At 35.7% G+C, this 16,143-nt stretch overlaps 1 protein-coding gene across 4 annotated transcripts; it reads right to left on the reverse strand.

Annotated features, from left to right (window-relative positions):
- Positions 1–1,364: 1,364 nt before the first annotated feature.
- Positions 1,365–15,652, reverse strand: LOC105047427 (vesicle-fusing ATPase). Of its 4 annotated transcripts, none has more exons than XM_010926344.4 (22): positions 15,321–15,652; positions 14,807–14,902; positions 14,640–14,724; positions 14,501–14,551; positions 12,616–12,786; positions 12,286–12,440; positions 12,066–12,174; positions 11,869–11,968; positions 11,742–11,797; positions 9,039–9,104; positions 8,884–8,966; positions 8,177–8,310; positions 5,422–5,632; positions 4,729–4,860; positions 4,589–4,649; positions 4,443–4,502; positions 4,226–4,284; positions 3,871–3,958; positions 3,455–3,577; positions 2,373–2,438; positions 1,781–1,957; positions 1,365–1,530 (listed from the first exon to the last, which is right to left on the reverse strand). In XM_010926344.4, exons 1-21 carry the CDS (start codon positions 15,506–15,508, stop codon positions 1,808–1,810), a joined length of 2,244 nt encoding a protein of 747 aa, XP_010924646.1. In that variant the 5' UTR covers positions 15,509–15,652; the 3' UTR covers positions 1,365–1,530; positions 1,781–1,807. The 4 variants fall into 4 exon arrangements, with proteins under 4 accessions (XP_010924646.1, XP_010924645.1, XP_010924644.1 ...); XM_010926343.4 differs by having other exon boundaries at positions 1,365–1,538; XM_010926342.4 differs by having other exon boundaries at positions 1,456–1,705.
- Positions 15,653–16,143: the final 491 nt, after the last annotated feature.

Consider the following 16,143-nt stretch of genomic DNA (forward strand, 5'->3'; position numbering starts at 1 on the left):
AATCTCTCGTTACACTGATAATTCTATTTAGTCTTGTACACCTCTTGTAGACTCTAAAGGAAATAAAAAGAAAATCAAGATGTTTTAATCTTTTTTTCACACAATGAAATCTTTAATTTGATGAACTGCATTTTTGGCTGTTCTTTTAATCAAAAACAAAATTATTAGTATCCACTGAAGATTATAGGTGATTAAGTGAATATAATAATATTCTTTTCCTTTACATTATTTTTAGAAAAATAATAAAAAAGTTACAAGACCAAAAAACTTATATTATTTTAATAATAAATAAAACTAGAATCATATTTTATTGATAAATTTAACAATCTGATTAATATTCCTATTGTCAACATCTGATTTATATCTAAATCTATTTAAAACATAAACAGATACAAAATTTAGCATCTAATGGATACAAATATATCAATATCCAATCTCAGCCCTAACTGTACATCCACTTCAAGCCTGGTTGGATGCTTAATTCTGAAACAATTCCGACCGCTACCTTGTCCTTCAACTCCATAGATTATCATTCATGTGAAAAATATCACAGGAACATTCAAGTAGGCCATACAAATGTCATAAACATATAACTGCTTCTAGAAAGTTCACAGGTTGCTAAGCATAAGAAGAATAGCTTGGTTTACATTTTAAATTTTAAAACAAGGACAAACGGTGACACCACATACAAGGACTACTCTTTGGTACAGACAAATCTTGGAGGTTGCAAACAAGTTGAATCTAATAAAGTTTGTAGGATATGGAATCAAATTCGGCTTTCATTCTTAGATTCAATCTGGATTCCTATTTGTAATAAGTTATTTAAGTCTAGAATAGACTCAAAGAACCATAACATTATACCATTATCTCACATCTACAACAAATTAAAAGAGAGCATCATGTGTGCGCAAGTATTATGAAATTATTTATTGAGCTATATAATCATACCCAATTTGACCCGATAGGATCCAGAATTAGGATCCAAACCTTACTATTTTCTGACTATGGTGCTGTGTTAACCAGCTTTCAGTGCCACCGCCACCAACCATGCTGGACGTAAGTTTCTTGTGCCAAATTCATATGAACCAAAAAAGAAATAAAAGAAAAGAAAATATTATAAATATATGAATCACTTTTTTAATCTTCATTATTCCACCAACCTGTATTATATTTATTCTAAACTGAAAAATCATTTCCAAATTCCTGGGTTCCAACTCCACGCAAGCTACACATTTTAATTGCCACAGAAGGGTAACCCAGAACCCACCTAAAATCAAAACACTTGGAATTCCCCAGGCAACATAAAGGAAGTCATAACAAAAGGAGCTCAGGAAATTATCAATATGTGGAACAAGTCCAGCTCAGGTCCAAGATTCAAAATATCATTAACTAATTCTGCCACCATATAAAAATTATATTGATATACATAACAATATCCATTGTAACAGAATGTGATGGTCATAATAATAATATGCCTAATTCCCATTAAACTTGTATTCCGAGTATGTATCACTGTATCAGTGCTGCAACCTGTTTCTCTTTACCATAAGAATATAAAATAAAATCTATCACTACAACATTCAACGCTCAATCATTATCAAAGATCATTTACTATAGTGATTGGACCTATTCAGGAAAAAAAAAAGGAGGAGAAATAAAGAAAGGAAGGAAGGAAGAACCGCCATCACTTATACTGAGAAAAAAACTGGAGAACAAGAAAACTATCAGAAAGTCAAAAGCATGAAACAGATGAAGAAAAAGAATCCACCAAAAAAAATACCTGCTTATGAGTAATATATAGAAAATCTCAGTGACGGATGGACACAATGTCACCCAAGATATCATAGAAATGGTTTAGGCTAATCTTTTCTTTTCCAGAGTAAATAGCCTCGGCACTTCCTCCCTTTAATCCTTGTGCAGCCATCTCCACAAGCATATACAACTTCTTCAGAGGCATCTGAAAGCATCCCAAATAATGTAAGAACCAACTACAGCATCATTTAACATTCCAACAAAATGATGTTATTGTCAGCTTCTACCAACGTTACAATTTATCTATGCTAAGGTTCGGCCGACGAGTGGACTGTAATAGTTCAGAATCTACAGAACTAACTTTTCACTTTAATCAATTCAGACTTGATGGCTTCACTTAAAGCAAAACCAACATGGTCCAAAGGGGATCATGAGTGTGCATAGTACTCAACAACTAACAAGTTGCCCAAAAGCAAAATCTCATCCTTTATTATTGCTCATCTAATACATATTAAGTAGCAAACCAACATGAAATATAAAACAGTTTCTTCTTTCTTATAGTTTTCAGTGGTGTTTTTGAATCAAAGGTCTGGAAAGAGAATAAGAGAAATAGAGCTTACATCATGCAGTGCCTCAGCTGCTAAATCAATATCATCTTCAGCAAATACATGGAGACCTTGCAAAACCTGCAGAAAGGAGATTTCATGAGCTAGGCTAACACAGCCAATTATGACCATGAATTTCGAAGACCTGCAATAAGAACTGCATAGTTGCAAGATGATGTCAATCTAACAAAATTTCTCAACGTCCAATGATACAATTATAATGCCATCAAGTTGCATAATGTCAGAAGTCCAGCTTGTGTATACCATCTTAACTTATGCATGCACAATCACATGCATTCCTGAAAATACAATTAACATGCATTTTGGTAAAAATACAAATAGTTCCACGTAGCAAAGCACCCTCCAAATCATAAAAAACAAAATCTCAAAGGTCATGGAAGCCCAAACTTGGTAAACAAGCACGCCACACTTATAAAATAGTTATTTAAGTGTTTTTACTAGATATAGGAATATCAAATAGCATGAGGGGTAGTGTTCCCACTCACCTATGATACAGTTCAGACTTCAACTCGGTTTTCTAGATACAATGCAATAAACATGTGATTTTAGGGCCTCTTTTGCATGGTTGTCTTTTAGTTTTTATTTCCCTACAAATAAGTGAATTACCACTTGGAGATTGATATTGGAAATTGCATTTGCATGGAACTTTTGCCACTCCTTTTTCTTTCTTTTCTGAGAGAGAGAGATAGAGATATGGAGAGAGGCCCACCTGTACCATAATTACCTAGATCCTAATCCTTGGGGATGCACCATCCAAGGCTCGAACCTAGTACCTCTCTGGTTGCTTTTATTTTCACTTTTTTCTGAAAGCAATACTTTGCTGCAAAAAACTCTAAAGGTTGTACAAAGATTTTATAAAACAAAAGGGCCTCATCATGCATATTTGTTTGGTCTACATTCAATTTTCTTCTTGGATATTTGAAAACAAAAAGCAAAAAACAAAATCAATCCCAAACAGGCCCTTAGTGAACATGCACAATATCCTGATGACAGGTTAATTTTACTTATACCATTATATATCCACCAATCATTCCCTTCTTGTTTTCCGCAAAAATTTTCCTCCCATATTTCTTTACCTTTCTGGCATCTGCCTTGTCTAGAGTTGGAACATGGTATGCAACAGAGAAAGCATCACATATGCCAAGAGACTCCAGAAAGCCCACCTCACTAGTTGTTCCAATTACCAGCATGTTCTTACCCTGCAAAAGGACATAGCATATCCATAATGTCAGCATCTATGCAGGTAGCCCTATTTATAGCTTACTGCATAAGAACAGTAACAAAATAAAAGACTCAGCGACTTCTGGGCAAGAAACCTTAAACAAAATTTGCATAAACTGTTAACATCATAGCTCTGTGATGTTAGATAAATGCAGGTATAGTAAGTAAAAGTTCTGGTATATTTAATCTCATAATTTCTTCTCTTGAATTGCCAAGCTTTTCCAGAAAATGTTTCAAAAGAAAAGAGCAAAAGGAATGGAAGAATAAGAACCTTCGGAGGAAGCCTTTTCAGAAGGACCAAAAGTGTTTGTGAAATCAAATTCGAAAAGCGTGGTCCAATAGCAACATACTCCAACAACCTGAAGTATAGAATATGTAGAACTGTCAGGCATACACAACAACATCAGGAAATAGCATGGTGTAAATATGATAGCATTTAATTTTCACAGAAAATGAGAACTTGCCTAGAGGGCAAGGGGACTTTCCTTACCATGTTTAGAGGTCAGCCAAGAATCATGTTTCATGCAAATTGCATTTTGTATACAAATGAATATTAACAGGCTGTCTATTCAATTCTCTTTGGTAGCTTTAGCAAATCTATCATAGTTACATAAGTTAGGACTTACCTTTCAATATCATCCAGAATTATGATGCTTAATTGAGATTTGTAAGCATCTTCAAATACCTGCATCATAAACGAATACAAGTCAATTCTAGCATACAAGGGAACAAAGAACATCAACTTGTTAGCTCATTTACTTGCAAAGAGTAAGAAGCTTTTCTAGATTTCCTTAAGCTCTAACATATACAAATTTAAGTAGGCTAATTTAAATACAAACAAACCTTAACAATCTGTGCACATTTACTGCTTTCACTGAGACCAATCATTGTTTCTGCTGAGATCTATAGTCACACAAGTGTGTCATGTTACTAGACAGAAGCAAACTTAAAAGAGTTGATGATCATCAGAAATATGAGAAGATCCTTACTATCTTAACATAGGGGAAATCACTGTCAATGCCAATTGTAGCTGCCATTGCTGTCTTACCACTGGCAACAGAAATACACATCAGATAACATACCCACTGCAACAAAGATCGGTGGAAAGAACAAGTATATGATAAGCTACCTGCCACTTGGACCTTCCAGAAGGCAAGTAACAAGTGGGCTGCCCTTGCTTACTTTAACTTGCTCCACAAGAAGCATAGCTCTTTGATAGATGTGTTTGTGCCTCTCACCACAGTCAACCATACCATTAAGCCTGCATGCCATTTATGGTTCAACATATAATGTTATGCCATCCAAAAACAGGACAGACATATGCTTCTTGTGACCATGGACGAACATAAACTTTGACATGATAGGATCTCTCACAACTCGATACTGTGTTTTTTTGGTTTAGCTAACTGAACAACCCTAACCAAGTCTAAGATTATATTCAGAAAACATGATAAAACAGACGTTCCACTTCAAATGATTATAAATGAACATACCTTATAACTGTTTAGATTGGTTGAGAGACAAAATGGTCGATGATATTACATTTGGACTATGAAGCAAGCTTCATGCAATTAGGTTTGAAAGCAAAGCACATCTCTTGAAACAAAATATTATGTTTAGATCCTCCACCTTGAAAAGTGTGGCGGAAACTAATTTAATTTACTTCCATATCTTCAATATATATATATATATATATATATATATATATATATTAAGCTAGAAACAACATGCATATCCATTTGGATTAGTGTTGCAAATGCAGAGTATCATTTAAGTGACTTTTGAAACACAAAATTTGTTGATGGTAATAACTTGACTGCACCTGCATCGTTCGAGATCATCTGTGGATGCACCAAACGCAGGGACAATTTCTTGCAGAGCATGCAAAAAGTCATCCATTGTAACTTTTATACTCTCCTCATCTAAAGGTTTAGTAAGATCATCCATGCTTATTTGCCGATTCAAGGCAAATGAGACTGCACTTTTGACCACACCTTCCAGTTCAGCTCCACTGTAATTCTTTGTACGTGCAGCTGCATCAGATATGAATAAGCACTTTAGCAATCACAAATCCCCATTACATATAACCTCATATTACATCAACAAAAATCTCGCGGTTATATATATGATCCATAAGTTGAAAGCAAGTCATTTGCCAGTGCATGCCTTCTGTTTTTCACAAAGGTGTAGGATGGCAAATTGCAATTAAAATTTTTTTATTTCAGATAGAAAATAGTGTGGAAAATAGATTGCAGTCAGTGTCAAAACATTTGAAACTCAAGTTAGCACTAGCACATACGCCTTCATTATGGTCACTCACTGAACTGAGAAAGGTAGCAGAGACGCCAAAACAGCCACTACTTTACTCATCAAACATACTATTATTGCAGATATTGCGTCTCATAAGTCTACTATGATCAAATGTGCAAAATATCAACAGCCAGCTGTGTCCTCTTTTAAAATCAACAAGAAGCTAATGAAGTGCTTTAAAACTGCAACAACAAAAGCTAAAAGAAAAAAAAAGGACCACCAAGCATGCAAGCTTGCCATAATGAAAAAACTTAGCAGGCAACTTCTACTTAGGGTGAAATCCCCACTTCGGAATCTTCCCAGAAACTCATACCCGGATCAATCACTACAAAGACAATTCCAAAAGCTCCGATGATCAAACCAAGAAAGCGGGAATCAGGTGCATAAAGTGGAGTATTGGAGCATATTTCAAGTATGCATCCTCAGAAAAAGGCGACATTGGCATTCTTAGAAAGAAGAATAGGAAGAAGAGTTTCTTATGCCCATCTGACACTTCGAGAAGACACTGGAGGTGAAACATTTTTCATACATATGGCTGTTCATGCTCAGAAGCAGCAACTTAATCATGATTTGATGGAATTCTAACATCTTTAAGGTATGCATGACATGCCAAGGGAAACTTTGCAATCTCATTATTGACGGTGGAATTACAGAACATGTGGTCTCAGTGACTTGGTTGAAAAACTGAACATGACGATGGAGCATAAAGAACATCCCTATCAGCTGGCGTGGCTTAGAGACCATGAAATGTCTTACTTTTTCAAATGGGAATATCTATACTGAGAAGGTGTTATGTGATATAGTTCCTATGTCATCTGCACATATTTTATTGGGGCAACCGAGGTTGCATTATTGCATTGTTCAACATGATGCATAAGCCAACACCTATACATTCATCTATGAAAGGCAGATTTTGACTCTCCAACCAACTCCATAAGTGGTGGCTTCAGGCTTCCAACAACGAAAAGCAATCAGGGATTCCAGATTACCCAGGAAAACAACACATCATCAAGGCAAAGACATATCAGGCCATGGAATCCAAATTTAGGAATTTACTCAAACTCAAGGATGAGCCTCTATTATTTATTGGATGCAAATTAACGTAACAAAGAAGCCCATCTAAACTCACCAGTACCTTGCTACCCTTCACAGGTAATATTCATGATACAGTAGCGTGAACAGTAAGTGCACCTGTTTTGGGGTAATCTGGTCATAGTTTTCTAGTCTTTTTTTATTGGTTAGGAGTCTTAAGTGCTGTCGAATTATAGGCCAGCTGATGCTTGTCTAATAGGAGTTCTACTCAGATGTTTAGAGTCAATATTTCCTACTCAGGGTCCTAATAATAATAGAATTAGGGACTGATCTTACCCATTAAAAGGGACTGTGACTGGCTGTTTAGGCCAGTCTTCTGGAAGTTTGTCCATGAGTTACTACTGTGAAAACACTATTCAACTTGCCTTTCACTCTACCATGCAAAACATTGCTAAAAAACAGAGTTCTTGTTAAGAAACAAATCTGAGATCATGTTGGAGAATGTTTATACCAGCAGCTGAAAGACTTGATTCAAAAGTGTTTGAATTCAAATCTAACTATCGACCTTCGCTTGAATTACTGCTGCTCTAGACCTTGCAGCCGCCTATCTTTTGAGAGGCGACATCAGAGGCTATGAATATCAGCAGACTCCTTTCTCTCGAATCTTCCATACACATTCATCACATGTACCACAACACTGGTATATGTAAATGAGAAATGTTCCATCTTTATTGCCAGGCACGTGTGCATGCGGAGTTTTGGGCCACATGTGCAAAGGCTTTCCTTTCTTATTTTTGCACGGACACTCCATTCTCTCGAATCTTCTGTGCAAATGCATCACATGTGCCAAAACACTAGTATAAATAAATGAGAAATGTTCCTCTTTTTTTTTAGCCAACATTCAGTGGGGGAATGTATCCACATGCAGTCTTTCCTTCCTTATTTTTGTGTGGGGTGACTCCTTTCGCTTGAATCTTCCGTGCACATGCATCGCATGTGCCAAAGCACTAGTAATGTAAATGAGACATGATAATGTTTCAGCTTTTAATTTGAGTTCCTAGACTCCTAATAATTTGACAAAAAGTTGCCTCCATGAATCATCTCAAACAATCAAGTTAAGTGCCAAACTATACCATTTTTTATGAAAAGAAAAAAAAAAGTATCCAAATAGTTATTAGCTAAACTGGATATAATATGAACCATATAAAAGTTAAGGAAAAAGTAAAAGCACATACCAAGCTCTTGAAGGTTCACGTCTGCTGCAAGAAATGAGTTTTCTTTCATTTTATTTGTATGTATTTGAAGAATTTGCAAGCGACCATTTTCATCAGGGAGGTTAATCTCAACATGAACCTCCAGGCGTCCAGGTCTGCAAGTGGAACACATCAAAAAAATTCACAATTTCACATTACAAAAAAAGTATAGGCAACAAGAAAAGAGAAGGGAAACCATATGATAACAGAACTCACAAATACTTTCCACACCTAATAAAAAGAATTAGATGCAACAAAATTTGAGCATTCATTATCAACACCAAGCACATGTGAAAAAAGAGGCACATACTAACTTCATTGACCTCTACACATCTATTAGAGCATGTTTAATAATCAAATCATGTTACTGTTTGTGCAGCAAAGAATCAAAATGGAAACAATAAATTGGAATGTTTCCTAGAAACGTCCAAGCTTCTATTTTCATGGTCATCTATAGAATCTCTCTAGCTTCCATAAATATCTGTGATAATGTGATGTACTTTTATGAATGTACATGGTATGTATATACTACAGCATGAACCAATAATGTGGCTTATTTTGACCAATACCACTCCTGACAATTAAAGAACCCTGTCAGTGATGATTTATCATATTCCTCTAGGCATTTAATTGCAGATGTACTGCATGGCAAGCTACTAAATTATATCCAGCAAAGGGAAGAAATTGACCTTAAGAGGGCTTCATCCAGCAGGTCCTTCCGATTGGTCATTCCAATAAGCAGCACATTATTTAAAGACTCAACACCATCTATCTAGAATGTGGCAACCGGTTAGTATTCAATAATGACTGATAGAGGTAAAGTATAATACTTGGGAAAATTCACCTTTGTAAGGAGTTGATTAACAATACTATCATGTACTCCTGTACCATCCCTCGTTGACCCTCTAGACTGCGGTTTCAAATGCAGAATATTAATTAATAACAAATTCCAGATGTCTCGACAGCAACAAATGTCTTTACATAATTGAACACAAGCATAGCATCATGATGAACCAATATACATCAATACAATGCTTCAGAGGACGTTTTATAAGACAAAACAAATTTTGACAACCCTTGGTATACAGGTAAGACTTTCAAACTAAAAGAACTTCAGCCGACATTTACATCATATTCCTGCAGTTCATGGTAAACTTAAACACACAGTAACAATGATGGAAAAAATTCTAAAATTTTTGGTCAATGATGGAAAAAATTCTAAAATTTTGGTGATCTTAACTGACCAATACAATCACATCGTCTGGCAACTTTTCCAAAAATAACATATTTTATAAACATGCATGCATATGTAAAGATATATTCTGGGGAAATCATAAGATTACAAAGAGACACACCCCCCCCCCCCCCCCCCGCAAAAAAAAAAAAAAAAAAAAAAAACAAAAAGAGCAAGATAGTTTGCAAGCTCTAGATGAAACTCTTGCTAAGCCAATGCACTCCGTTTGTCAATTCAGCAAAGCAAAACGTCAATATATCTAAAACATCAACGAAATCCCAAAGTTGACTGAGTTGACTTTGACAACTCCTTTCCCAGCAAGGTCCACTTTACTGATCTAACTATGAAGAAAATTGTGATTTATGAGATCTCCTTTTCAAATCTACCAGCAAGCTAATACATTGGTGAAGTATATGTATATATGGAACTAAAGAGATTTGACAACACTTTTTTAGTTCTTGACAACCACAGATACTGTATGAGATCTGAAACCAAAATACCAATAAATAACATCCTCAGAGGGATGAAAAACCAGCCAATTGACAGACTGCATGATGGACAGAGGAAGATTAAGAGGAACAATAAATCCAAACTGATTTTGTCATCCAATCCAATTTACTTGAAGATCCCTTGTGAGACAGTCTAGTATGCGGCAATTACTTGAGAAAAAATTAAATCAAAATAAATATTTCCTATTTCAGTTGATAGTGCATTGTGCCACCCTCACTGCTTGATGCCCAGATGGATCGAATCAGAACAGATCAGGATAGAACAAGGCGATGAGATGAGATCAGAACAGAATAAAGATGACATAATAGGACTCTGAGCTGACCCTACTAGACTCAACCAGACCATACCCCATGGATAATGTTTTCAATGCATCAGAATACATCAGAACTTTATTGGCCACTATCTTCAGATATGACTGCAATGGTCCATATCATCCACTTTAAGCTTACACAGTAACAAATCTGCATGCACCCTACGATCCTGTTTTTCACTATTAGCAATCTCCAAAGTTGAATATTGTGATTATTTTGATAGCTTCCAAGGTCCTTAGTGTTTTATTATGATGTGTTCCCCCGTGTAGGGGAACAGCTTATCAGCTCCCCTCTGATCATGTAATCAACAGCACTTCAATTAGGTCCATACCTAACAACCCTTAAACAGAACATATTTTTATTTGATACAATTGTAAGATTCACACTCCCTCATTTAATAAATTATCTCTAATCAATGTACGAATTCCCCTTCTCAATTTCACTACATCATTCTTTGGGCTTCTTCTGGTTTCATTCTTCCTAATCAAGAACCTTGTATATCCATCAATGACCAAGCCATGCTGCAACCTCGTGGTATAAGTTGATAGTAGCATCGAACTGTTTTGACAACCATTCTAAGAAAAAAAGTATATTTTTGACTGTAACGACATGAAACCACCTTGAAAGTCACTAATGATCTTTTCATTTTCGTATGCATTTGATAGAGCCAACACAACTATTGCATTTCTCATCTGCACACTTTCTTATATTTTTTCCACTTGTGTATCCTCTCAGAGCCCTTCTCTCTTTCCTAACATGATGATTGTACCTAAAATATCCATCTCCCCAGAATTTCTTCCATAATTTGTCCATTGCCTAAACTCCTGTCTTTCAGTCCCTTCATCCAATTCTCCTTATAATGTGAAGGCATTAATAACATATCTTTTACAACATCAGTTAAATTGTCATCTTCCTGTCATCTATCCTTCTTACAAGTACAGCTCCTCCCCAGATAATCTTTACTTGTATCTACCGATTTAATATATATTTAAACAACAATATTTTTATTTATATATAGTACAATACCATCCATACCATGTAACCTCAGTTTCGCTTCTTTCCACTTGGTCTCTTAGACACATGCTATGTCAATTTGTAATCACTGATTATCTCATTATCCAATACATATTTCAAGTTTGATGCATGACCCTTGCATAATATCATGCAGACAAAATTACCCTTGTCCAGTTTTCCTCATCATCAGCATTAAGTCGCAATTAGCACACATGTGAAAGCACTGAGTCCAGTATCTATTAAGCACATTATTTAGGCTTGAATAACATGTCAAAAATGGTTACGAATTGCATCTCAATACTATCAACAGCAGTATATTTGCAGCATCAAAACAATGCCACTAAACAATAAAAACTGCAATGGAAATACTAATTGAATCACAACAGAATAATATGATTTGTATTGGAGCTTATCAGTGATGCGATGCTCAACCCTTGACTACATGGAGAGCAGGAAATGCATTGACGGAAAAGTGTACCTTACAAATAGCATCGATTTCATCAAAAATGATGACATGCAGGTCACTCTGATCACCTGATAGTCAGTGGAAAGCATAAAATACTGGAAGCATACGATACAACTAACACATCTTAGTATCTATGTACCTCGAGCCCTCTGGTCATTCTCAGCATCAGCAAATAAATCTCTCACATTTTTCTCCGTTTCTCCAACAAATTTGCTTAACACTTCAGGCCCATTAACAATCTAAAATGTTTAGAACAGGTCCGTAGTTAATTATAAGGTACATGCACTACTGACAGATTTTGAAAGAATGTTTTAAAGTCTAAAAATATAGTCAAACCTTGGGTTCCCTTCCATTCAATAATTTCCCAATCTGACGAGCCATAAGAGTTTTGCCAGTTCCAGGAGGGCCATGAAGCAACATTCCCTTGACATGTTTAATACCCAACCTTGCAGTGCACAACCATCAGATAAAGATCAAAATATTACACGTCTACCAAGCAAAAAAAAAAAAAAAAGGAAAATAAAATATGCTAGCATAGAATTCAAATAGGGCATACTTATTAACAACATGCGGAGGAAAAACTCGAGATGCAAATGCTCTTCGAAAAATGTCTGTAAACTCAGCACTCAGTCCTCCTATCCCCAGTTTCTCAAGATTAAACTCTTTATGTCTGAAAATGTTGCTGCTGGCAGCTTCACGCTGATTGACTATCTGCATGCACAATTACCATATTACATCTCCAGATTTTCATGAAACATAGTTAATGTTTTCATTTAAGATCCTCAGAACTGCTAACTGCAAAATGAACAATCAAAAGCTAATGATTTAGCAATTATAAATGGAATCAACAGGATGAAGAAATCAAAAAGGCACAAAAAGTAAGAACCTTAATGCCAGAGGTTGGAGAGGCTTCAAAAATAAAATATGTATCGTTGGATATCATTCCTCTCTCCATGGCTTTGGAATCTTCCTGGCCTTCTAGCATCGCCTGATTGACGATAAAGATATAATTTGTTCCACAAAATTCAAATGACACTCTCTGGCCAGTTGTCATAACCTGCAATCGACATACAGTTCAGCACTAAACTGTAAAGCTAATTACACTAAATCCTACTAATGACATTATACAGAATGAAACCGAATTTTAGTTATGCTCATGCTATTTTATTTTTATTTGAAACAGCCTACAGAAACATGGTGCACTCAAACTATATAAGAAATGAAAAGGGAAAAACAGGATGCTTAACTGATACTTTTGTAAATATTGTGCAAAATTAATATAGATTCCTTTTTCTTCAAACAATATCAGATATATGTTTGTAAAATAAATTGCAACAGGGCTACCAAAAAAAAATTGCCATGTCTTGTCACCCACAAGTCCTCCAAATTTAGAAAGTAAGGTTTAATGCAAACTACCCTTAGGCCCAGTTTTAAAAGGGTATTGGGATTTTAGGAACAAATAGACTTCATACCATGTAGGTTGAATTTGGCAGGTTTAGTGGGGATTCAGCCTTATTTTTGTTTGGGATTAATGTCATAATCCCATGTCATGATTGCAGGGCTTTCTTTCTTCTTTTTTTTTTTCTTTTCATTTGGATGCATTTCAAGGATAAAAAATGGTGTTTGGATGAAATTTGAAAATATGTATTGAAAATGGAAAAAATTTTCCCACATTGGTCAAATTTCCCTTACAATACCCATTATCCTTCATTGTTTGTAATATAGATTATTTTGAAAAATAACTAAAAATATTATTAAAATAATGAATGATGTTAATTATTATAACTTAAAAACCATTTTAATCATATTTTTCAAATGAGACAAATCTTTGATTTCGGTGTCAGAACAACTTTTTATTCTAATATACTATTAACACAAATATATAAAAAAAGATATGGTATATTAATTTAATATAATATATCGATATAACAATTTTAAAAAATTAAGATTATTTAACATCGACATATTAATATAATGTCACTATTAGTATTGATACTAATATAATATATTTTATTATTATAATATAATCATGATATCATATCATGTTATAATAAACATCAATATATTAATATCATAGCACAGTAGTTATTGTTATAATAATATAATAAATAAATTGATGTATTATTACTATATTCAAGAAAGAAAACACTGAGGGCAGTTTGGTCATTTTGTAAATTAACTATCTCTCCCTTTTTCTCATAACCTAGTTAAAACAAAGTTTGAACTCCCCCAGGAACGGATGGATAAAATGGACATTTGGGAATTAGGTTAAACCAGCCTTATCCTATTTCCAATATGGGCCTTAGAGATAGTAGTGTATCAATAATTTCATGAACAGATCTTGGTGATTTCACCATCAGACTGCCAAAACTCAGTAAATTCACACTTCAAGACTTCAAAAGGAGGGATATCTTACGAGACGAAAAATTCAATCCACGTTTTCCATAGATTACAGAAAACCTCAGTTGCAGAATTGATTGTGAAAACAGCTCCTTGTGTATGAATAACAAAAATCAAGACAAGTCCAAAGCATAAATTACAAAAATATGGAAAGAAACAAGACTTTGTGTAGATTCATTAATCCAAATGCAATGCAGAGAAATACACTGGCTGTTGAGCAACATCAGCACATAGACCAAGCATCAGTGATTCATGTGAACGAGTATGAGTCTATGACCACATAATTTGACTGCTAGAATGTACAAGGCAAAGCGAGCAAAGGCATTGAAATTGTGGCACTAGTAATAATGGAAAAAATAGGGCTGTCTTACCTGGTCAATAAATCTTTTTCGAAGTTGTTGAGCTAGAACAACAGCATCTAACTGCAAAGCAATCAGTGTTCATCCATCAAACTTCCAACTCTCAAGCACAAATTACATTGATAATCTGAATTTCAAGAAAAAGTCTTACTTGCTCGGTTCTATTAGTCTTTCCTTTAACAAATTCCAACTCTAGTGTCAGCAATGCTAGCTTAAAATTATCAGGAGGAACAAACCTAAAATGCGAAGTCACCAAGTAACATTTAGGGAGGAGATGAATAAATTGGATCAAACACTCAAGAAACGAAGATGCCGAACCTGCTGACAGATATTGAGTCACCCGCAGAAACTTTTGTATGGCGACGTTGAATGGCATTCAAAGCAATATGACCATCTCGAATGCTTTCATGAGCAGTACGACTTCGTTAAGGATCGACCTCATAATGGCATAACAAATACTTGAATTAATAAAAAAAAATTCACATGAATGAACACCAATTAGATAATCCAGATCGATCTTTTGAATAAATAGAATAATTGGAAGCAACATTAACATCATCACCGCTTCATTTCCTAATCCCACACGTCTCATTCTTGAATACGACTCAAAATTACCAAAACCCTGGTCTCAAGTCTTTTCTCTTAAATTCATGAAAATGGATCATTTACTTATTCCTATCAAGAAATTCAAGAAAAAGAAATACTACGATACTGATCGACAATCCCAGCACCAAAATCAAATCAAATTAAAAAAGAAACAGATAATTCCAGCATTCGGGCATTCAAATCGGTAGAGAGAAAAAAAGAAGAAAAGGAAATCAGGGAAGGATATCGCAAGGTGAGAACGACGGAGTTTCCCACGAGGGCAAGGGCGAGCCTGGATCCGGGGATGGAGAACTTCCGGAGATCGCCAGCGGAGCAGTAGGCGAAGTTGGTGAGGGCTAGCTCCTGGTTCGGCGTGCTCACCACCACCATGGAGTCGGCCGTCGACGAGGGGCCGAACCCAAATCTTCCCGCCATGGGAGGCAGAAGGGGGGAGTACGGATCGGGCCTAGGGTTTCCGGAGGGATAGAAGAAGACCCGAGGTCAGATGCTCGAAGAGGGAGGGAGAAGCGAAGACCGGAAGAGGGAAGAGGCGATGCCTTCGGCCCGAAGAACTCACCGACGGACAGAACCGTAATAAATCACCGGTTTGTAAAATAACCGACCTACGACCTGCCCAACGAATGGAGGAGCAGGTTCGTATGAGATGGAGCCGCGTTTCAAGAGGATGGTGTATTGTTGGGGGTTTTGTATTTGGGTGCTTAAAGGAGTTATTCTTTTTTGAAATTTTGAATGCAAATTAGTTTTGTTGATTTATTTAATGAGTTTTTTCGGGCGCCCACGTGAAGGTTTACATGGCTCCGATCCAATGTTAGTTTCGGGCTGGGATCATCAGATGGGCGCTTGAAGTTGTTTGTATTGCTCCATCACAGGCCAGCCCATTGGCATTCCTAATTGAGTCACAACCCCCATGCAAAATAGAGGCGATGAGTGCAATTTTGGTTCAATACTAATAGGATTCAAGAATTTCTATAACAGCTAGATCTAATGTATGGAGGTAATTCGAATTCATCCGATAAATAGTCACTTACATACTTACATATGGTTCTGCA

The sequence above is a fragment of the Elaeis guineensis genome, chromosome 6 (assembly GCF_000442705.2).
Source record: "Elaeis guineensis isolate ETL-2024a chromosome 6, EG11, whole genome shotgun sequence".
NCBI lineage: Eukaryota > Viridiplantae > Streptophyta > Magnoliopsida > Arecales > Arecaceae > Elaeis > Elaeis guineensis.

What these genes read in the sequence shown, in the direction of transcription:
- LOC105047427 (XM_010926344.4), bottom strand. Translation starts at nt 15,508, where the DNA reads ATGGCGGGAAGATTTGGGTTCGGCCCCTCGTCGACGGCCGACTCCATG. An exon ending in GACTCAATATCTGTCAGCAG is followed by an intron (nt 14,725 to 14,806) that starts GTTCGGCATCTT and finishes TTCGCATTTTAG; the next exon opens with GTTTGTTCCTCCTGATAATT. An exon ending in GATGATCTCGAACGATGCAG is followed by an intron (nt 4,861 to 5,421) that starts GTGCAGTCAAGT and finishes AATGGCATGCAG; the next exon opens with GCTTAATGGTATGGTTGACT.